At 43.8% G+C, this 23,926-nt stretch overlaps 1 protein-coding gene across 8 annotated transcripts in view; it reads right to left on the bottom strand.

Annotated features, from left to right (window-relative positions):
- Positions 1 to 23,926, bottom strand: part of ddx4 (DEAD (Asp-Glu-Ala-Asp) box polypeptide 4) — a 167,571-nt gene that overhangs the window by 96,837 nt on the left and 46,808 nt on the right. Inside the window, exons 1-5 of one of the 8 annotated variants that reach the window (XM_070868851.1) lie at positions 21,876 to 21,953; positions 8,314 to 8,361; positions 8,014 to 8,116; positions 7,866 to 7,920; positions 6,136 to 6,201 (exon numbers count right to left, since the gene is read on the bottom strand). In XM_070868851.1, the coding sequence (XP_070724952.1) occupies positions 6,136 to 6,201; positions 7,866 to 7,920; positions 8,014 to 8,082 (190 nt within the window). In that variant the 5' untranslated portion in view covers positions 8,083 to 8,116; positions 8,314 to 8,361; positions 21,876 to 21,953. Of the gene's footprint in view, positions 1 to 6,135; positions 6,202 to 7,865; positions 7,921 to 8,013; positions 8,117 to 8,313; positions 8,362 to 20,910; positions 21,004 to 21,103; positions 21,209 to 21,875; positions 21,964 to 23,926 lie in introns of those variants that run through there. The other 7 variants (XM_070868842.1, XM_070868835.1, XM_070868859.1 and 4 more) reach the window with 7 other exon arrangements.

The raw sequence follows: 23,926 nt of genomic DNA, 5'->3' as shown, positions 1-23,926 counted from the left end.
GGTTGTGAATCTGTGGAATTCTCTGCCCAAGGAAGCAGTTGAGGCTAGCTCATTGAATGTATTCAAGTCACAGATAGATAGATTTTTAACCAATAAGGGAATTAAGGGTTACGGGGAGCGGGCGGGTAAGTGGAGCTGAGTCCACGGCCAGATCAGCCATGATCTTGTTGAATGGCGGAGCAGGCTCGAGGGGCTAGATGGCCTACTCCTGTTCCTAATTCTTATGTTCTTATAAATGGTAGGATCATTCTGAAATGCGAAGATAAAGCCCGGCTTCTATTCTCCACCCTATCCTCCAACAACAAGTGTGAGGAGCTCATTTGTCTCGAGCCCCAGCCTCTCATCCTACTCCAGTTTCTCTCCGATCTCCCCTCATGACCTTTCCGACCTGATTCTGTCCAGGAGACCCAAGTCCTGCTCCCTTGGACCCTATTCCCACCAAACTGCTGACCACCCAACTTCTTTTTCTGGCTCCAATGTTAGCTGACATTATTAACAGTTCTCTCCTCTCCCTCAAACTGCATTCACCCCACTCAAAAAACCAACCCTTGACCCCTGTGATCTTGCAAACTACCCCATCAGCTCCAACCTCCCCTGCCTCTTCAAAGTTTTTGAACGTTATGTCACTTCCCAAATCTGTGCCCATCTTTCCCGCAATTCCATGTTTGAATCTCTCCAATCCAGTTTCCGCGCCTGCCACGGCACCGAAACAGTTCTGTGTCACAAATGACATTCTTTGTGACTGAATGGTATACTATCCCTCGTCCTTCTTGACTTATCTGCAGCCATTGACAGTTAACCACTCTATCCTTCAATGCCTCTCCACCGTCATCCAGCTGGGTGTGACTGCACTTGCCTAGTTCCATTCTTGCCTATCTAACCATAGCCAGACAACCTGCCCCCCACTCCCCTCCCCCAGGATCTATCCTTGGATCCCTCCTATTTCTCATCTACACGTTGCCCCTTGGCAACATCCGAAAACACAGCATCAGTTTCCACATGTATAATGATGACACCAGCTCTACCTCACTACCACTTCTCTCTACCCCTCCACAGTCTCCAAATTGTCAAACTGCTCGTCATACATCCAATTCTGGATGAGCAATTTTTTCCAATTGAATATTGGGAAGACCAAAGGCCGAGGCCCCATCAGCTCTCTCAAGTGGACGTAAAAGATCCCATCGCACCATTTCGAAGAAGAGCAGGGTAGTTATCTCTGGTGTCCTGGCCAATATTTATCCCTCAAACATCACAAACAGGTTATCTGGTCATTATCACATTGCTGTTTGTGGAGCTTGCTGTGCACAAATTGGCGGCCGCGTTTCCTACATTACAACAGTGACTGCACTCCGAAAGTACTTCATTGGCTGTCAACCGCTTTGAGACGTCCGATGGTGGCGAAAGCTGCTATATATATCCAAATCTTTCTTTATCTAGCTTCCCCTTAAATGCATCTGTTCCATTTGTCTCATCTACCCCTCAAACAGCACATTTATTAATGACCATCTTATATTTATGACCTCTAGTTTTGGACACCAAGTGGAAATATTTTCTCTGTCTACCCTATCAAATACTATCATCATCATCACCCGAAAACCCTCTCCCATCTCCTCCACATTCAACAAGTGCAAGGAGCTCATGAACTTCAAGATTGAGACCATCCGATCAGCTGCCTCTGCCACTTGCCTACCTGCCTTCTTTCCCCAAGCCCACCAGACCACACTTCCTCCAAGGTTCCCCCCCTCCCCCAGACCTGAACTTCCATCTTTCTCCAGTTTCTCTTAGATCTCCCCTGTTGACCTCTCCATGCTCAGCTTGTCCACGAGGCCCACTCCCTGCTCCCACTAAACTGCTGATCACCCAACTTCCTTTTCTGGCTCTCTGTTAATGGTAAGCTGTCCTCAGGCACTGTCCCCCTCTCCTTCAAATCTGCCGTCATCATTCCTCTCAAAAACCAACCCTGGACCCCTCCGTCCTTGCAAATGACCTCCGCATCTCCAACCTCCCTTTCCTCTCCAAAGTCCTTGGCTGTGTTGTTGCCGCCTCCCAAATCAGTGCCCATCTTTCCTAGAATTTTGTGTTTTACTACGTTAAAGGTGCTGTATAGATACGTTGTTGTAATAGTAAAGACTTCCATCAGGTCATCTTTCAGCCTTCTCTTTTCCAGAGAAAAAGAGCCCCACCCTGTTCAATCTTTCATAAGTGTATCCCCCTCAGTTCTGGTATCAACCAGGTCAATCTTTTTGCATCTTCTCCAGTACCTCAAGTTCCTTTTAGAATACAAGAACATAAGAACAGAAGAACATAAGAAATAGGAACAGGAATAGGCCATACGGCCCCTTGAGCCTGCTCCGCCATTTAATAAGATCATGGCTGTTCCGATCATGGACTCAGGTCCACTTCCCTGCCCACTCTCCAGAACCCCTTATTGGTTAAGAAACTGTTTATCTCGGTCTTAAAATTTATTCTCTGTCCCAGCTCTGAGGCAGCGAATTCCACAGATCCACAACCCTCAGAAGTTTCTCCTCATCTCAGTTTTAAATGGGCAGCTCCTTATTTTAAGATTATGCCCTCTAGTTCTAGTCTCCCCCATCAATGGAAACATCCTCTGCAGCCACCTTGATAATCTTATAAGTTTTGATAAGATCACCTCTCATTCTTCTGAATTCCAATGAACAGAGGCCCAACCTACTCAACCTTTCCTCATAAGTCAACCCCCTCATCTCCAGAATCAACCTAGTGAACCTTCTCTGAACTGTCTCCAAAGCAAAGAAATCCTTTCGTAAATATGGAAACCAAAACTGCCGCAATTCCAAGTGTGGCCTCACCAATACCCTGTATAACTGTAGCAAGACTTCCCTGCTTTTATACTCCATCCCCTTTGCAATAAAGGCCAAAATTCCATTGGCCTTCCTGATCACTTGCTGTACCTGCATACTATCCTTTTGTGTTTCATGCACGAGTACCCCCAGGTCCCGCTGTATTTGGCACTTTGCAATCTTTCTCTATTTAAGATAATAACTTGCTCTTTGATTTTTCCTGCTAAAAATTACCTCACACTTTCCAACATTATACACCATGTGCCAAATTTTTCAGATTTTATATATCTATATAGGCTTATGATTCCAGGACCTCCATTAGAATACAAAGTTGTTCAAACAGTGTTTTTAATTAAGTAAACAAAGACATTGCAGAATGAGTGTGTAATTGGCAAATTAATTTCAATACAAGTGTAGGAAGAATAAGGCGGCCACAAACTGCCCACAGACTGTTAGCCAAGCCACACTCATTTTGAACAACTCTTTCTCTTTGTTCTAATAGAGGCCCTGACTTCGCCAGTCTCCCCTCCTAACTAAAGTCTCTCAGCCCAGTATCATCTTGGTGCACCCTTAAAACAAGACACTCAAGTCGCACAATATTCTAACTGTGGCCTAACCAATGATTGCATAGCTATATTATTTCCACTTTGCTTTTGTACACTTATGCCCTTATTTATAAATCCTGGGATCCCATAAGCCTTTTTTTTTAAATAAATTAAACCTGCAACATCTCCTGCCCCTTCCAATGAATTGCATATCTGTCTTGTCCAATAAATTATCCACATGGCTAACAGGATCCATATTTGGCTAAATGCATTTGATTAGTACATTTAAAAAATACGCAGTCACTAAGCATATGCTCGCAATACTCATTCACACATGTGTATTTCAACCTTTTTCTGTGTTTATTTATAAAAACATCAAAGTGTGCATCATTTTTTGATTAGTGCTTTAGTTCCTTGCTTACTGAATGGTGGCAGATATTGCACAAGTAAATATACATATGTATTGTGCGAGTGTATGGAAGGCATTTTCTATTAAAATTAGCACGTATCTAAAATGGCATTGCCGTAGCCACACCTTCAGCTAGTCAGCGATTTCTATTGGACAACACTAGTGTATCTGAACCCCCAAGTGTTTCTGCTCTGCAGGATAAAACAATGTATCCACCATCCAGCCAGGCGATTCAAGATTTGTTTTTAAAATGTACTAGTTCGCACTTCCTTTTTTAGACTTCCAAGTTCACATCAATTCATTCCTCCTACTTGTTCAAATTTCATATTCAAAAATCAGAAGCCAAGAAAAATCAAAATACAAAGCAAATTATTTCCCACCCACCCCCTCCCACTTTAAAATGCTAACAACTTACTTTTATATAGCACCTTTAACTTAGTAAAACCTCCCAAGTCACTTCTCAGAAGCAATCAAATAAAATAAGACATGAGGACAAGTGGTGATCAAAGCAGTAGGTTTTAAGAAGTGTCTTAAAAGCAGAGAGAGAGAGAGAGAGAGAGAGAGAGAGAGAGAGAGAGAGAGAGAGGTTTAGGGAGAGAATTCCAGAGCTTGGGGCCTAGGCAGCTGAAGGCATGGCTGCCAATGGTAGAGTGAAGAAAATCAAGGATGCTGAAGGGGCCAGATTTGGAAGAGCGAAGAGATCTCAGAGGGTTATCGGAGGTTACAGAGATAGGGAGGGTTGAGGCCATGAAGGTATATGCAAACAAAGAATGAAAGTCTCAATTGCTCACACATTAAGAGGAAAAATTAAATGGTGCTGATTGCAATCCAGCAACGACTGTTGGACAGTATCTGGTCGAGATGCAATACCAAATACAGTCAAATAACACCCCCTTCTCAAAATCCCCATGATGCCTCACACATACAGGAAATCCCTCGTCCCTCCAAGGGATATCACATACAACCACTCGTGCAAGGTAAAAAGAGACAGAACTATTCCCCAACATGGTGTCAACAGGTCGAGAAAATAGAAGAAAAAAGGCCCCCCCCTCCCCCCAAGGAGAGACATCCATCACGTCCTAAAATACGTATTACACGTAGAACCAGCAATTTCTTCAACACTGTTGAGCCTTTCAGGGAAATATGGACTGACTATTAGAGATACATAATCTGCTTGCATTAGAATTTTGTATATGTGCTGTGGTATGATGGGATGGAATCAGGTTTACATATTAATTGGGGGAAAAAATCCATGTTGCTCAACTGTATCTAGCTGTTATAAGATAAGATATTGATACACTTACCAACAAAGTGATCCCATTATTACTATATTTTATGCTACAGAACAAAAGCAGCCAATATTTTTGTTGAAATCCTGCTTCTATATTATGAATGGACAGTACACTAAGGGAGCACTGTACATTACCGACATCACAGAAAGCCTCGTCAAATATAATACCTCAAATCTTCAGTTAGCATATAGGTGTAACATTAAGCTATTAAGGGACAATTCAACATAAACGTGGCCTTTAAGCAGCATTCAATAAACTCAATTTTGTTTTAACATGGTATTTACCCATCAACTCTCTAATGAAAAATTATTTAAATCCCAAGATCAATGAAGTTTGACAAGCAGACCAGCCTCAAATTCAGAAGCACGAGACAGGATTGACAACATTAAACAAATTGCATTAAATGACTAATTACCAAATAAATGCTGCTCCGTTTAACACCAATCCTAATAAGTGAGCCAATTACATAAATCAGAAAACAAAATGACACTTCACCACATGCTGGATACCAAACTACAGTTCACGACATTGGGCAGATTTCCCTTAATCAACATGGTGCAGAACTATTTCTCGTTTTTCACCCTCCACACCCAATGCATATCAGATAATGGCATCATGAATGACATTCTTGAAGACCTCCCCCAAGTGATTATTCTTCACAGGTGCTCTTGAAGAGCAAGTCTTTATGGCACTGTTCAATCACACCAAGCCCACCATCATTATCCTAGATCATTTTAATCCTCTTTAGACCAAATATTATCCCACACTGCCAACCCAGAGATGAGTTAACTCAGCTAAATTAGGGATCAGAAATAGAATGCTCCTGACCTAAATCCCATGCCATACTGTACATTTTTACTCATTTGTCTATCAAAAGAGCAAAGTCCTTCTTAGTTACATTACCTTAATTTATTTGCAGCCCAGCAAGACATTGCATTTTATTTTAATAAAGTAGTGATTCTTTATATTTAGCATGTAAGTGAAGGATGAGGAAGTGAAGAGGAACCAATTTCTAAAAAGACTTAAGTCATGTGCCTAGTAAGTCAGTGAAATCAAGAATCCACTCGTACCTTTATTGTTAATCATTCTGGGTTTCCAACCTGGATTATCAAACTTAGGTTGCCATCCATTATATTCTGAATTCACAAAAAAAAAAGAGTCAATCTGAAAATCCATATATACCACTAGACCTTTGACAGAACTAATCATAAAAAAGTATTCAACAATTTGCTATTTTTATATTGAAATCAATTGAGACTTAGTTAATTCGGTGAACAGAAAAAAAAACACGCATAACTTCTTTAAAAACATTTTGCATTTTAATCACTCAAATCTGGCAAATTTTTTATTCACCAGCTGCTTTCCAAATCATCCAATTTTAGACATCTTTAATTAAATAAAACTAAAGCAAATATGTAGTACTATCCTCCAGCATCACGTTACACCCATGACAGTGGGTACACTAATGTATTCATAGTAAAGTAAACAAAAAAAAGTTCAGTAAAGAGCCTAGATTGTAAACAAATGCAGTATCTCAGCTCCAACAACTTAATGCACGAGATATTATGGATATATAGACCAGCATGTAACCAAATTCAATGCCAAGGCATCTGTAGGGTGTCAATTAGTCAGGGACTACAGAGGCAAAGGGACGGGGGGGAAAAAGGAGGCAAAGGAGGAGAAATGCAAAAATCTGCCAAAGTTCACCAGCTGGAATATTGTGTCCAATTCTAGGCACCTCACTTTAGGAAGGACATAAAGGCTTTGGAGAAGGTACAGAAGAGATTTACTAGAATGGTTCCAGGGATGAGGGATTAGAATAATGTGGATAGACTGGAGAAGTTGGAGTTGTTCTCTAGAGAAGGCTAAGAGGACATTTGACAGAAGTGTTTAAAATCATGAAGGGTTCAGATAGAGTAAATAATGAGAAACTGTTTCCAATGGCGGAAGAGTTGATAACCAGAGGACACAGATTGGCAAAAGGACCAGAGACATTGGGAATGCACTGCCCGATAGGGTGATGGTGAATACAGTTTCAATAGTAGCCTTCAAAAAGGAAATTGGATAAATACTTGGAGAACAAAATTGCAGAGATATGGAGAAAGAGTGGCGAGTGGGACTAACTGGATTACTCTTCGAAAGAGCCGACACAGACCTGATGGGCCGAATAGCCTCCTTCTGTGATGTACTATTTTATGGTTCTATGATATCCTGGTCATAAACAGTACAGGGAGGAGACGATATGAGGGGGTCCAAAGTTGAAGTCTGAGGCCCTGTGTTGGGATGAAGTCAACTTCTGGTTGGCTTGGAACACCCATGAACCAGTGCCCAATTCAGAGACAGCTGTGGAGAGGAAGTCTGCCCAGGGATGTTACAGCATCAGAGTATCACTGGGCTACGGCTGGAGATTGAGCAGTGGAAACAACCATAAGCCAGAAAACAGAGCCCACGGAAGCAGTCCAGGTCGACGTACAGGCAGTCTAGAGAATATAGCATTAGTAGAAAGCAGCAAAGTTGGAGGACACTGAAAAACCAAGAAACCAGCGAGAAATAAGGCTTTTCAATAAGACTTTAATTGAGCAACTCCTCAGAAGAACAGACTAAAATGATCCACTCACATTTAGTCACAACTTTTCCTTCAACATATAGACTGATGTACAAATTCTCACATGAAGCTGTATTTTAGTGCACTTATCTTTATAAGCAACCTCCTTATGGCAGAGGTACTGAAGACTTAAACCATACTGCCTTCAAATTTATTTTTATATTAAAAAATGCCTCGGTGTATGAGATACCTTACCTTGCAAGTCAAAAGATTGATTGCCGTTGATGACATCTTCATTCATTAGGCCAGCCTAAATTGAAAACAAAATACAGGCATGAATATTTACTAAGAAATCTGAATTCAGAAATCAATAAACATACTTCAAAAACAGCAAGATACCTACCATATCATTGAAAGATGGAATAATGGCAACAGGTTCAGTTCCCAGTTCTGCATCCCAGTCTTCTGTCATATTGAGATAGGTAGTCCACTTATCCAAACTACGACTGCAGTCCAAACAGAAGTTGCAAAATAAGAAAAATGATGAGAATCATAGAACTGACAGCACAGAAGGCCATTGTGCCTTGCAAATGCAACCTCATTCCGAATAGTTTTATTCTCTCTTCAAATAAAGTACCCAATCCCTCTTAAATGGACATTTACAGTAAAGTATTCCAAATTTTAATAACCCTCTTTGACTTACTCTTGTGCTTCCAGTGATAATCCTGAGTCTCTGCCCCTTTGTTACAATCTGTAAATTGAAAGCCATACATAGGTCATGCACTTATGACCTATAACACAGACTGGTCACAATTTTTGAATGTGCTGTTGCGTTAAATTAACCATTGTAAATTCCTTTGTTAAATTGTTAATTTTAATCACATCACAACATGCTTGCAGGCAAAAAGCACCAATTTCTCAAGTCTTCCCAAATAACTAACCTCTCATTGGTATCATTTACTGATTCTTCACTGTACATGCTCATGGCTTCAATATCCTGCCTAAGAAAAGGGGTCACAAATCATGCACAATACTCCAACTAGACAACACCACCTTTGTTGACAACTGAGGTGCAAGTGGCCAATCGTATATTTTTCTTAGAGTAGCCTGACTTTGAGGGGCGGGAGTTGGGGAAAAAAAAAAAAAGAGGACGACGACGACACAGGGATAGGTGGAATTCAACATCAACCTGCTGCTCGGAGTGCAGCTGGTTCAGACAACTCAGTTCGCTCTACAAGACATGGGGCTCAATTTTGCCCAAGCCCGTTTTCTGGTGTATTGCCAGAATTACGTCAGTTTTTCTAGGCCAGAAATATTTTGCCAAAGTTTCCCCGATGTACAATTCAAATTTGGCATCGCCTGGGGTGGGCCTGCTATCTGCACCGAAAAAACGTGACCAAAAAAAAGTGAAGTTTTTTTCCAATGGACACACATGTGCAGTACAGCTCCAGGTTGGTATTTGGCAATTTTTAAAGAGCCAGTTGTGCGTGCGCGCGAGAAGGAGTGGTGTGTGACAGCATTGGAAAAATCGGATCTGCAGCAATACAAGATGCAACGTGGTGCAAGGACCAGGAATTTCATACAGGATGAAGTGGATGCACTCGTTACGGTGGTGGAGACAAGATGGCAGGAGCTGGACACCAGCAGAGGTCACATAAAAGTTCCACCCAAAGAAATGAAGAAACGCTGGAACCAAGTTGCAGAAGATTACTGAGCAATGGTGACCACCACGAGATCTGGAGGCCAGTGTAAAAAGAAATGGCAGGACCTTGGTCAAGTAGTTAGTGCAAGTAATATTTTCATTTATTCAATGGAATTGCAATTGTAAATGTGACCAGCTGTACCTGTCCCACCCAGCAGAAAGACACCCTCTTTAAATAGTTAGGTTTTCATCTTTGGAGAGGAAGGTGGCACATAATAAAAAAGGGAAAGAACTCAAATAGGAGGAGGAGGCCCGGAAAATCTGCACCCACTGACACCATTGGAAGAGAGGGTCACTGCTTTAATGGGTCCTGCCTGGAGAAAAGTAACCACCACTGCACAAGCTGGGCCCACACTCGAGAGGGTAAGTCCTGTAAATTCCAGTCTGGCTTTGCTTTGGTCCTTAAGGATGTCTCAGTCAACTACACTTCGGTTGAAGCAATATGCCATCATTCATTCTGGTCCTTTAAAATCAGCCTGCTGCCTATTCATGCCACCCACCCTGCCCCCTCCTCTGCTGCTAACAATTTGTCTGTTTGGTTATATTTTGCAGAACTTGAGGCCAACCCTGACGATGCAGATGATGATTCAGACTAGGGCAAGCCTGAAGAGGGGAACATCTTCCAATCCCACCCTCCGGACCAAGAGCATGGGGGTGAGGGGAGAGCAGATGGAGATGGATGAAGCCCCCACTGTTTTACTGACTTTGGAGAAGGTGCAGGTGCCGCCCATTGAGGTGCCAGCCCCTTCCGTGACTAGTGCTTTGAGGGTTGGTGGGACATTCCATGGTTCCCAACCGAGGCTGCGGGACCCAGTGGTGTGGTGCAGCGAGGCACACCTATGGCCCCACCTTCCGAGGCTGCAGGTTCCAGTGGTGGGGTGCGAGCCACACCCGTGGGGAGGAGGGGGAAGGAGAGCTCGACCGCGCTCTTGAGATGCAGGATGTAACAGATGTGGTTCAGATGATGTCATTGAGTGCAGAGAGCATTGACCTTACCCGATCACTCCTGGACACCATCAGTGGGTGGATGATGAGGTAGCGGGACTGTTGGGAGAAGTAACAGCAATCTCACCAGAAATGGGAACAATGTCAGTGAACATCAGGGAGAGAATGGCAGATATGGTGCAAACACCATCACTGACCATGAGGGAGAGAATGTTGCAGGTCGTTGAGACACTGTCAGGGCGCATGAGGGATGACATGTTGGAGTTAGCTGCTGCAATAAGGGAACATGCCCAAACCATGTGCCCATTGACAGAATTAACTGCCACTTAAATTCCCCCCCCCCCCCAACCACACACAAAATCAACGGGTGTGCATTACCAGATGTTAGAAAGAATAAACTTGGTACCAAGCCCAGAAACACTGCGCCACCACTTGCGGGCAGGGGTGATGGAGTCATCAAGAACAAGCGCAGCGGGCAGTCTTAGAATAAGGTGGAGGAGAGATGGGTGCAGCCTTTCTTTGCCGCGATTATTATTGTTCGCAAATTTAAAAAGATTTTTTAAGTTATGTAAATTTACAAGTTTAAAAATTAGTAAGTGATCTTGAAGTTTGTAAGTGATCGTAACTGAAAACTTTAAAAGTTTGATATATTATTCTTGTATTAAGGTTAGGTACAAAGAACTATGTTATATATTTTATTCAAAAGTTTTTTTTACATTAAATCTTAATCATTTTCATTATTTGTTCCATTAACAACACAGCAGGCAGGATAGAGTCTTGGTTCTCTCTCCCCAAGGTCTGTATGGATGGACTTCTCATTTCCACCCCCAACTCATTGCAGTCTTGTGACTTCTCCTCTTCCTCTTCCTCTTCCCCACCCCACAAACTCATCGCAGTCTTACGCCTGGTGCAGCAGCCTTCCGATTGCCACCTCCCCAGAGCTTGTTTTCCAGCCGAGCCCATGTCCGGGCACGGGGGCGATTCGGACAGCACTACCCCCACCCCCGGCCCTGCTTGAAGACGATCGGTGCTGGCGTGAGTTTAAAAAAAAATGAAAACTTCAGAAATCCAAGAAACTTCCATGTACTCCGTTGAAAGGTTAAAAAAAAGTTGAACTTTATTATGGATATTTCAAGTGTTAGAGACACCCGCCAAAAACTTCGATGAAAAACAATGGCGTCTTTCAGCACCGATTTTTCAATGGTCACTGCTTTCTTTTAATTCACCAGAAGGTTTTTCAGGAGTGGCCAGATACGCTGACCTAGGATAAAAAATTGGGGGGTAAACTGCGAAAAATGCTAAAAACTGGCGTAGACATGGAGGGAAAAAAGCCTAACCTAGAAAAATCGTAACAAAAGCAGTTACACAGGCGCAGATTCCAGGGGAAAACTTTGACTTAAATAATTACGCCAGAAGAAATGGCACAAAGTTTTGGGCCCTGCCAACATTCCTACTGCAGTGCTGAAAGCCTGCACACCAGAACTCTCTCTCTTCTCTTCCCCTCCTTCCTCGAAAGCTAAACATAACCTGGCCAATTACTTCAGTCAGCTTCCAATCAGCAATGGAAGGAATCATCAATAGTACAGTCAATAGTTGTCTCCTTGCCAATAACCTGGTAACTGACAGTTTAGGTTCTGCCAGAACCACAGAGCTCCATACCTCATTACATTCTTGATCCACGCATGGACAAAAGGCAATATTCAATGGAGCATGGCACCAAAGTGCCCCAGCAAATCGGAGTTCAAATGAAATCCTTCCAGTGACTGGAGGTCTACATGTCAACATGCAGAGATAATGGGCCAGATCTTTCTTCAAAAATAATCGTGTGCCACACGTGCAAATCAGCCAGCAAGTCCAGAGGATTAAGAGATACACTACGAGTTACGAATCTCTAGAATGTGCTGGTCGATTTACAAAAGGCATCTCACCCTCCCCATTATACACATATACACGCAATTAACTCCCCCAACCCATCATGAGGGTCACCACCGACCAGAAGCTTAACTGGACCAACCAGATCAACACCTTGGTTATGTGAGCAGGACAAAAGGTTGGACACTCTGCGATAATTAAATTGTCTTCTGACCCTTCAGTGCCCCTCAGTCATCTACAATGCTTCAATCATTATCATAGACAGTCCCTTGAAATCGAGGAAGACTTGCTTCCACTCAGTGAGCTCTTCAGTGACTGAACAGTCCAATATGGGAATTAGTCTCTGTCACAGGTGGGACAGACAGTGGTTGAAGGAAAGGGTGGGTGGGGAGTCTGGTTTGCCGCACGCTCCTTCCGCTGTCGGCACTTGGTTTCTGCATGCTCTCAGCAACGAGACTCGAGGTGCTCAGCGCCTTCCCAGATGCTCTTCCTCCACTTAGGGTGGTTTAGGGCCAGGAATTCCCAGGTGGCGGTGGGGATGTTGAGGGTGTCCTTGAAATGATGAAATACTCGCCACCAGCTTGAAGACCTGAAACTGCAACACTAAGTTGGACACCATCCAGGACAAAGCGGTCTGTTCTCCATCTCTTTTCATCATCAGTGCACTTATCTACAGGATGCACAGCAGCAACTCAACTCGCTGACTTCAACAGCACCTTGCAGCCCTCCATCACCAAGAACAGCAGTATCTTGGGAACATTACAAAGTCATGCACCATTCTGATTTAGACATATTTTTTCATTTGGGTCATAATCATGGAATTCCCTATCCAAAACCATTGTTGAGAGCACAATCACAACAGGGACAGCAGCAGTTTAAGGCGACAGCCCACCACCACCTGCTCAGGGCAGTCCTTCAATACAAGTGCCGCAGAGTCTAAGATCAGAGCCCGTAGAGTCGGGGACAGGTAGCAGAACGGATAGCAAGCTGGCTACAAAACAAAGTAGAGTAGAGCAGTAACTCAGACTGACAATAGGTGGGACGTTGTATTCCACAAGGATCAGTGCTGGGACTACCATTGTTTACCATTTACATAAACAAAATGACTTTGGGAATCGGAAGCACAATTTCAAAATTTGCAGGACACCAACTGGGGTATAGTAATACTGAGGATGACGGCAACAAAAAATAGACACGACATTAATGAAATTGCAGAATAGGTATGTAATTGACAAATTAATTTCAATATAAACAAGTGTGAGGTGGTGTATTTTGGGAGGAAGGTGGTGGTCACATACTCCTTGGAAAATAAGTGTCTAAATGGGGTAGAGGAGCAGAGGGGTACAGATACACAAATCACAAAGTAGCAACACAGGTTAAGGTGGCCAAGTACTGGGGTTAATTTCTAGAGGGATAGAATTGAAAAGCAGGTGGTGTTAAACTGGTTTAGAACGTTGGATAGACCACACTTGGAATACTGTGCACACTTCTGGTCTCCATATTATAAAGGATAGAGAGGCACTGGAGAAGGTGCAAAAAAAGGTTTACATAGATGATACCAGAACTAGAGGCTTATACCCATTGGGAAAGAATGAACAGGCTGGGGCTACTTTCTCTAGAAAAAGGGAAAGCTGAGAGGTTACCAGATAGAGGCCATTATGATGAAAGGGTAAAATGTTTCTACTTGCAGACGAGACCAGATCTAGGGGAATAAATCCAATAGGGAATGCAGGAGAAACTTCTTTAGCAGGATAGTTAAGATGAAAACATGGCTTGAGGAATGGTGCAAGAGGGAGGGTTGCAAATTCCTGGGACATTAGAACCAGTTCTGGGGGATGTGGGACTAGTACAAACTGGACAGCACCTCAAAAGCACTGGAGAAGTGCCACCAATGCTGCCTCCGCAAAATCCTGTAAATTCATTGGCAGGATAGGCTCACCAACATCAGCGAGAGAGGCGGGAGTCGAGAGAGGCAGCGGTCTATAAAAGGCTCAGCAGTCCGGGGAGAGGCGGGAGTCGAGAGAGGCAGCGGCCTATAAAAGGCTCAGCAGTCCGGGGAGAGTCGAGAGAGGCGGGAGTCGAGAGAGGCAGCGGCCTATAAAAGGCTCAGCAGTCCGGGGAGAGTCGAGAGAGGCGGGAGTCGAGAGAGGCAGCGGCCGCGGCCTATAAAAGGCTCAGCAGTCCGGGGAGCGTCGAGAGGCGGGAGTCGAGAGAGGCGCGAGTTGTGCAGCTCCAGCTGAGAGAAGTCAAAAAAGAAGTAGAAAGAAATCAAAAGGTGACGTCACAGCCAACGTGGTAAGTGATTGGTGAGTAGTTTTTCTTTTTCTTTATTAGTCAGTAACTTTTAACATTGTTGTTGGCAATTTAAGTGTATCTAAGGGTTAAGTCATGGCAGGACAGCTCGGTCACGTGATATGCTCCTCCTGTACCATGTGGGAACACGGGGACAACACCAGTGTCCCTGACGACTACATGTGCGGGAAGTGTGTCCACCTCCGGCTACTGACGGTCCGCGTTGCGGAGTTGGAGCTGAAGGTGGATTCACTCTGGAGCATCCACGATGCTGAGAATGACGTGAGTATCACGTGTAGCGAGTTGGTCTTACCGCAGGAGAAGGGTCCACAGCCAGCGAGGGAATGGAAGACCAGCAGGAAGAGGAGTGCAAGGAAGGTAGTGCAGGGGTCCCCTGTGGTCATCCCACTGCAAAACAGATATACTGCTTTGAGTGCTGTTGAGGGGGATGACTCATCAGGAGCGGGCAGCAGCAGCCAAGTTCATGGCACCGTGGCTGGCTCTGTTGCACAGGAGGGCAGGAAAAAGAGTGGGCGAGCGATAGTGATAGGGGATTCAATTGTAAGGGGAATAGATAGGCGTTTCTGCGGCCGCAACCGAGACTCCAGGATGGTATGTTGCCTCCCTGGTGCAAGGGTCAAGGATGTCTCGGAGCGGGTGCAGGACATTCTAAAAAGGGAGGGAGAACAGCCAGTTGTCGTGGTGCACGTTGGTACCAATGACATAGGTAAAAAAAGGGATGAGTTCCTACGAAATGAATTTAAGGAGCTAGGAGCTAAATTAAAAAGTAGGACCTCAAAAGTAGTAATCTCGGGATTGCTACCAGTGCCACGTGCTAGTCAGAGTAGGAATCGCAGGATAGCTCAGATGAATACGTGGCTTGAGCAATGGTGCAGCAGGGAGGGATTCAAATTCCTGGGGCATTGGAACCGGTTCTGGGGGAGGTGGGACCAGTACAATCCGGACGGTCTGCACCTGGGCAGAATCGGAACCAATGTCCTCGGGGGAGTGTTTGTTAGTGCTGTTGGGGAGGAGTTAAACTAATATAGCAGGGGGATGGGAACCAATGCAGGGAGATAGAGGGAAACAAAAAGGAGGCAAAAACAAAAGACAGAAAGGAGATGAGGAAAAGTGGAGGGCAGAAAAACCCAAGGCAAAGAACAAAAAGGGCCATTGTACAGCAAAATTCTAAAAGGACAGAGGGTGTTAAAAAAACAAGCCTAAAGGCTTTGTGTCTTAATGCAAGGAGTATCCGCAATAAGGTGGATGAATTAACTGTGCAAATAGATGTTAACAAATATGATGTGATTGGGATTACGGAGACGTGGCTCCAGGATGATCAGGGCTGGGAACTCAACATCCAGGGGTATTCAACATTCAGGAAGGATAGAATAAAAGGAAAAGGAGGTGGGGTAGCATTGCTGGTTAAGGAGGAGATTAAGGTAATAGTTAGGAAGGACATTAGCTTGGATGATGTGGAATCTATATGGGTAGAGCTGCAGAACACCAAAGGGCAAAAAATGTTAGTGGGAGTTGTGTACAGACCTCCAAACAGTAGTAGTGATGTTGGGGAGGGCATCAAACAGGAAATTAGGGGTGCGTGCAATAAAGGTGCAGCAGTTATAATGGGTGACTTTAATATGCACATAGATTGGGCTAACCAAACTGGAAGCAATACGGTGGAGGAGGATTTTCTGGAGTACATAAGGGATGGTTTTTAGACCAATATGTCGAGGAACCAACCAGGGGGGAGGCCATCTTAGACTGGGTGTTGAGTAATGAGAGGGGATTAATTAGCAATCTTGTTGTGCGAGGCCCCTTGGGGAAGAGTGACCATAATATGGTGGAATTCTGCATTGGGATGGAGAATGAAACAGTTAATTCAGAGACCATGGTCCAGAACTTAAAGGCGGCTAACTTTGAAGGTATGAGGCGTAATTGGCTGGGATGGATTGGCGAATGATACTTAAGGGGTTGACTGTGGATGGGCAATGGCAGGCATTTAGAGACCGCATGGATGAACTACAACAATTGTATATTCCTGTCTGGCATAGAAATAAAAAAGGGAAGGTGGCTCAACCGTGGCTATCAAGGGAAATCAGGGATAGTATTAAAGCCAAGGAAGTGGCATACAAATTGGCCAGAAATAGCAGCGAACCTGGGGACTGGGAGAAATTTAGAACTCAGCAGAGGAGGACAAAGGGTTTGATTGGGGCAGGGAAAATGGAGTATGAGAAGAAGCTTGCAGGGAACATTAAGACGGATTGCAAAAGTTTCTATAGATATGTAAAGAGAAAAAGGTTAGTAAAGACAAACGTAGGTCCCCTGCAGTCAGAATCAGGGGAAGTCATAACGGGGAACAAAGAAATGGCGGACCAATTGAACAAGTACTTTGGTTCGGTATTCACGAAGGAGGACACGAACAACCTTCCGGTTATAAAAGGGGTCGGGGGGGTCTAGTAAGGAGGAGGAACTGAGGGAAATCCTTATTAGCCGGGAAATTGTGTTGGGGAAATTGATGGGATTGAAGGCCGATAAATCCCCAGGGCCTGATGGACTGCATCCCAGAGTACTTAAGGAGGTGGCCTTGGAAATAGTGGATGCGTTGACAGTCATTTTCCAACATTCCATTGACTCTGGATCAGTTCCTATGGAGTGGAGGGTAGCCAATGTAACCCCACTTTTTAAAAAAGGAGGGAGAGAGAAAACAGGGAATTATAGACCGGTCAGCCTGACCTCAGTAGTGGGTAAAATGATGGAATCAATTATTAAGGATGTCATAGCAGTGCATTTGGAAAGAGGTGACATGATAGGTCCAAGTCAGCATGGATTTGTGAAAGGGAAATCATGCTTGACAAATCTTCTGGAATTTTTTGAGGATGTTTCCAGTAGAGTGGATAAGGGAGAACCAGTTGATGTGGTATATTTGGACTTTCAGAAGGCGTTCGACAAGGTCCCACACAAGAGATTGATGTGCAAAGTTAGAGCACATGGGATTGGGGGTAGTGTACTGACATGGATTGAGAACTGGTTGTCAGACAGGAAGCAAAGAGTAGGAGTAAATGGGTACTTTTCAGAATGGCAGGCAGTGACTAGTGGGGTACCGCAAGGTTCTGTGCTGGGGCCCCAGCTGTTTACACTGTACATTAATGATTTAGATGAGGGGAATAAATGTAGTATCTCCAAATTTGCGGATGACACTAAGTTGGGTGGCAGTGTGAGCTGCGAGGAGGATGCTGTGAGGCTGCAGAGCGACTTGGATAGGTTAGGTGAGTGGGCAAATGCATGGCAGATGAAGTATAATGTGGATAAATGTGAGGTTATCCACTTTGGTGGTAAAAACAGAGAGACAGACTATTATCTGAATGGTGACAGATTAGGAAAAGGGGAGGTGCAAAGAGACCTGGGTGTCATGGTACATCAGTCATTGAAGGTTGGCATGCAGGTGCAGCAGGCGGTTAAGAAAGCAAATGGCATGTTGGCCTTCATAGCTAGGGGATTTGAGTACAGGGGCAGGGAGGTGTTGCTACAGTTGTACAGGGCATTGGTGAGGCCACACCTGGAGTATTGTGTACAGTTTTGGTCTCCTAACCGGAGGAAGGACATTCTTGCTATTGAGGGAGTGCAGCGAAGGTTCACCAGACTGATTCCTGGGATGGCGGGACTGACATATCAAGAAAGACTGGATCAACTGGGCTTGTATTCACTGGAGTTCAGAAGAATGAGAGGGGACCTCATAGAAACATTTAAAATTCTGACGGGGTTAGACAGGTTAGATGCAGGAAGAATGTTCCCAATGTTGGGGAAGTCCAGAACCAGAGGTCACAGTCTAAGGATAAGGGGTAAGCCATTTAGGACCGAGATGCGGAGGAACTTCTTCACCCAGAGAGTGGTGAACCTGTGGAATTCTCTACCACAGAAAGTTGTTGAGGCCAATTCACTAAATATATTCAAAAAGGAGTTAGATGAGGTCCTTACTACTAGGGGGAATCAAGGGGTATGGCGAGAAAGCAGGAATGGGGTACTGAAGTTGAATGTTCAGCCATGAACTCATTGAATGGCGGTGCAGGCTAGAAGGGCCGAATGGCCTACTCCTGCACCTATTTTCTATGTTTCTATGTTTCAAGCCAACATCCCCAGCATCGATGCATTGACCACGCTCAATCAGCTCTGATGGACGGGCCACATTGTCCACATGCCCGATACTAGACTCCCAAAACAAGCACTCCGAGCTAAGTCACGGCAGGCGAGAGCCCCAGGAGGACACCCTCAAAGCCTCCTTCAAAATATGTAACATCTTCTAGAATTTTTTGAGGATGTAACTAATGGAGTGGAAAAGGGAGAACCAGTGGATGTGGTGTATTTGGACTTTCAAAAGGCTTGTGACAAGGTCCCAGACAAGAGATTGGTGTGCAAAATTAAAGCACATGGTATTGGAGGTAATGTATTGACGTGGATAGAGAACTGGTTGGCAGACAGGAAGCAAACAGTAAGAATAAACGGGTCCTTGGCAGGCAGTGACTAGTGGGGTACCGCAAGGTTCAGTGCTGGAACTCCAGCTATTTACAATATATGTTAATGATTTAGACAAAAAAATTGAATGTAATATCACAGACAACACTAAGCTGGGTGGTAGTTTGCAGATAACACTAAGCTGGGTGGCAGTGTGACCTCTGAGGAGGATGCTAAGAGGCTGCAGGGTCACTTGGACAGGTTAGGTGAGTGGGCAAATGCAGTATAATGTAGATAAATGTGAGGTTATCCACTTTGGTGGCAAAAACAAAGGCAGATTATCTGAATGGTGACAGATTAGGAAAAGAGGAGGTGCAACGAGACCTGGGTGGCATGGTACATCAGTCATTGAAAGTTGGCATGCAGGTACAGCAGGCGGTGAAGACAGCAAATGGCATGTTGGCCTTCATAGCAAGAGAATTTTAGTATAGGAGCAGTGAGGTCTTACTGCAGTTGTACAGGGCCACACCTTGAATATTGTGTACAGTTTTGGTCTCCTATTCTGAGGAAGGACATTCTTGCTACTGAGGGAGTACAGCGAAGGTTCACCAGACTGATTCCCAGGATGGCAGGACTGACCCATGAAGAACTAGGCTTATATTCACTGGAATTTAGATGAATGAGAGGGGATCTCATAGAAACAAAATTCTGACAGGATTGGACAGGTTAGATGCAGGAAGAATGTTCCCGATGTTGGGGAAGTTCAGAACTCAGGGTCACAGTCTAAGGATTAAGAGGTAAGCCATTTAGGACCAAGATGGAGAAACTTCTTCATTCAGAGAATTGTAAACCTGTGGAATTCTCTACCACAAAGTTATTGAGGCCAGTTCATTAGATATATTCAAAGGGCCGAATGACCTACTCCTGCACCTATTTTCTATGTTTCTTTACCCAAAAAGAGTGATTAGATTGGGGAACTCACTACCACAAGGAATTGAGGCGAATAGCAGAGATGCATTTAAGAAGCTAGATAAACACATGCAGGAAAAAGGAACAGCAGGATATCGTGATAAATTGAACCCCAAGTAGGGTAGGAGGAGGCTTGTGTTGAGTACAACACCAGCATGGACCAGCTGGGCTAAATGACCTGTTTCTGTGCTGGACATTCCATGTAATTCTATGTTACCAGGGTTGGGAAATATTTGCCAGTGTTACCCACATCCCATTAATATCTTTTTTTACTTCTAAATGATAGAGAGAAAAATGGACTCATCTCCATCTAATTGGCCAGGTGGCAAACTAATCAGATTAATACCATTCAATCGGGATCATTTAAGAGCGTGACCAAAGTAATGGAATTCCCCATCAACGAACACTGAGCTGAAGAGGTATATTAAAAAAAAGACATAACTGTTGGCTCTAAGGTTTCAATGAGCAGACTCCACCTTTTCAAATATCACATATCCTACCCATACAAATTTGCTCCAAAATGAACTAAAACACTGGACCAGCTCAGTCAGAACCCATCAGCTGACATCACACATAGATCAACTTGTTTAATAAATTCAGTTTTTTCCAAAAGCATAAAATAAACAAAAATTAAGATTGCCTAAATACTTGATCTACAAGTATGAAAACTGGCCTTCAATTCATTAACCTCTCTGTACACCATTGCGGCTTTCTACCATGTTCTATTACTTTACATTCAAAAATTACAGGAAAGAACGAGGGTATGGTGTAAATGTGCAAAGTAAAACTTTTTTTAATTAATTTTAAACACCACACTGCAAACCTCTGGACAAACAACGTACGCTTTAATCGTGGCCTGTCGCCATCCCACCCCGTCAGAACGAAAGGCTACAAGTAATCCTTGCATTATTTCACTTTGCCAAGAATGCTTTGGTTTTCGGGCAACTTCCCAACCACACCCATATTTTCCACCTCAAGCTGTTCTCTGCTCCTGGAAGCACACGAGGACCGAGGACAGCCGCACTCAATGATACTCTTCAAGCCCCTGTGATTTTTTGAATATCGCACCTCCAGTAACACGCTGCAAAGAGCAATGGAACCGGCAGCACGAGCGCTCCCCCCGGCCCACGTGCAGCTTTATAGCGCCCGGCCTCATTCCCCGCGCTCGCTGCAGCCCCTTGGTGTTGGCAGTCATCTCACGGGATTGGAGTGTCTTTGCCATTCTCCTGCCGGCAGCACCGCTTGCTGGGACCGTACTTACTCACTCACGGGCTTCCAGCGGTCGCCTCCCCTACGCCTCAGTTTGGCGCGTTTTCCACACTCACGTGGCCTTTCAGCAAGAGCACGTGACTCCGACTGACCCCGCCCAGGGTGTGTGTCGTGTCATGTCCCGATTGTGACGCGAGAGGTTGTAGAACCCCGGCCGGCTCCAGGCTACCAGTGTGCAAGTCAACTTTCATCGGAGGAAAGGGTCCAGATCACAACAATCAGATTATCAAAGCGGGCCCGAAATCCTTTCTCGTTCCTCGTTCCAGTTTAAGGAAGGAAAGGGGAGCGGGGAGATGAAATGTATATCTGGGAGAAGGCAAAACAATATTGTACAGCTGTATCAACTTTTCTTGACTAATTAAAAGTAGCATTTTGTCTCGCGCTCTTCCACCAATGGTGATCTCCAAATTTATGCAAAGTTGTTAATAGTTTTAACTCCTTTTATGTAACCAGTCTGAACCTTGGAGTATATCCATAACGAGACCAAGTTCTAACGCAATAAGCATGAAAACAAAAACGCCCGACGGGTATCAAAAGTTTAAATTAAAGCCAATATCCAATTTAACGATTTTAAGTCACTGTAAACATCTCACAAGCCCGTAGAAAACACTCCCAAATTGCAACACTAGATTAATAAATTAACATAGCGGGAGAGGAAAAAAATCTCCGAAACAAGACGAGCTCAAATATTTCGTTGAAGAGAACAAAGACATTATTTCCTCCAACAATATACACACAAAGCAATTGGGTCCATAACACCTTACCTTCGCTTCTCTAACCTGTGCAACACAATTTAAAACCACAGTTTCTCCTCTTATAAACAACCAATCAGTACAGGCACTGCCTGGATATTCTCACCTCAGGGTGAAAACAAGCCACACATTTCCGCTGGGTCCTAAACTCTGCGGGCCCCAGGGGCAAAGCATAAGTTCTTGATCTAAACATTTGCCTGAAAGGAGCAGTCTTTTTTTTGCTTGCTAATCGATTGTTTTATTGAATGATTAATTCGATATGTATAGTATTTGCATATTGTTAACACTAGATGGCCTCCTTATGGTAGTGTGACATTATAACAATTACACTCAAAAGTCGATCTTGTGTTGCTTTTGATATTTGACGAAATATTCTAGGGACTCTAGAAATAAAAGCAGTTATTTACTACCCCAATTTGAGTGGTTATTGATGCATAACATTTTAAATGATTTTCATAAATTACAATCTCTGCAACATAAATGCTTGTTAAAGAAATAACTTGCATTTACTACTACAACTACAACTTGTATTTATAGCTGTAAAATATAGCCTGGAAAGCCTTTATATGCTCATTTAGATATTTTACTTATTGAAAAGGCCAAGTATCCCAGCATGCCTTTCCAACAGGCCAAGAAGCCCTTGAGGAGATGTAGCAGCTATCAATCTCCCACAATAGTCAGACCAACAGGCTGCAAATAACAAGACAAGGGGGAAGTCCTTGATTAGATCTAACAAGCTATCAATCTCTCACAATAGCCAGATGAACAGGCTGCAAATAACAAGACGAGGGGTAAGACCTTTATTAGAGCTAGCAAACTATCAATCTCCCACAATAGCTTGACTAAAAAGAATTCAAATATCAAGAAACGTCAAGATATAAAACAATACAAGAACTTCCATATGTTGAGGCAGAGAAAGTAGGGTCCTACGATCTTCCCAACAGAACTGGGTAATATCGTGCCTGTTGCATTAATCACTAATTTGTTGAAAGTACTGGGCTGTTCTTTGAGCATAAGAATTGTGCCTTGCTCGTGAGTCAGTTTGTCAACTCTGTGACTGCTATGTGTTGTAAATGTATTAAAAAAATATAGTTGCTATACACCATGGTGGTTCGATTCCCTTCAGAATCTTACAGTGCTTTACAGATAATGAAGTACTTTTTGAAGTGTAATCACTGTTGAAATGCAAGAAACATGGCAGACAATTTATATACAGCAAGGTCTCACAAACAGCATTAAGATAATGACCAGATTATATATTTTAGTGAATTAAAACAGAAAATGCTTTAAAACACTCAGCAAGCCAGGCAGCATCTGTGAAGAGAAAAACAGAGTTAACATTTCACGATAAGCTCAAATATTCTGACGAAGGGTCATCGACCCGAAACGTTAAATCTGTTTCTCTCTCCACAGATGCTGCCTGACCTGCTGAGTATTTCCAGAATTTTCAGTTTTTATTTTAGATTTCCAGCACCTACAGTATTTTGCTTTTGTATTAGTAATACTGCTGCTAGGCCTTTTCAGGGGACAGTTACGAGTCAAGCACATTGCTGTGGTTCTGGAGTCACATAGGCCAGACCAGGTAAAGGCAGCAGATTTCCTTCCCTAATGGACATTACAACAACAACAACAGCACCTTGTATTTACATAGCACCTTTAAAGTAGTAAAACATCCCAAGGTGCTTCTCAGGAGAGTCATAAACCAAAATTTGACACTGAGCCACATAAGGAGAAGTTAGGGCTGATGACCAAAAGCTTGGTCAAAGAGGTAAGTTTTAAGATCCGCCTTAATGGAGGTAGAGAGGTTTAGGGAGGAAATTCCAGAGCTTCGGGCCGAGGCAGCTGATGGTGCAGGCACCAATGGTTGAGCGATTAAAATCAGGGATGCTCAAGAAATAGATGAGTGCAGATATTTTTGGGGGGAGGGGGGGATGGGGCTGGAGCTGAAGGAGATTACAGAGATAGGGAGGAGAGGGGCGAGGCCATGGAAGGAATTGAAAACAATGATGAGAATTTAAAAATCGAAGCATTGCTTAACCGGAAGCCAATGTAGGTCAGCAAGC

The sequence above is a fragment of the Pristiophorus japonicus genome, chromosome 2, assembly GCF_044704955.1.
Source record: "Pristiophorus japonicus isolate sPriJap1 chromosome 2, sPriJap1.hap1, whole genome shotgun sequence".
Taxonomy (NCBI): domain Eukaryota; kingdom Metazoa; phylum Chordata; class Chondrichthyes; family Pristiophoridae; genus Pristiophorus; species Pristiophorus japonicus.
The sequence above is the reverse complement of the archived record's forward strand: the minus strand, read 5'-3'. Positions and strand labels throughout refer to the sequence as shown.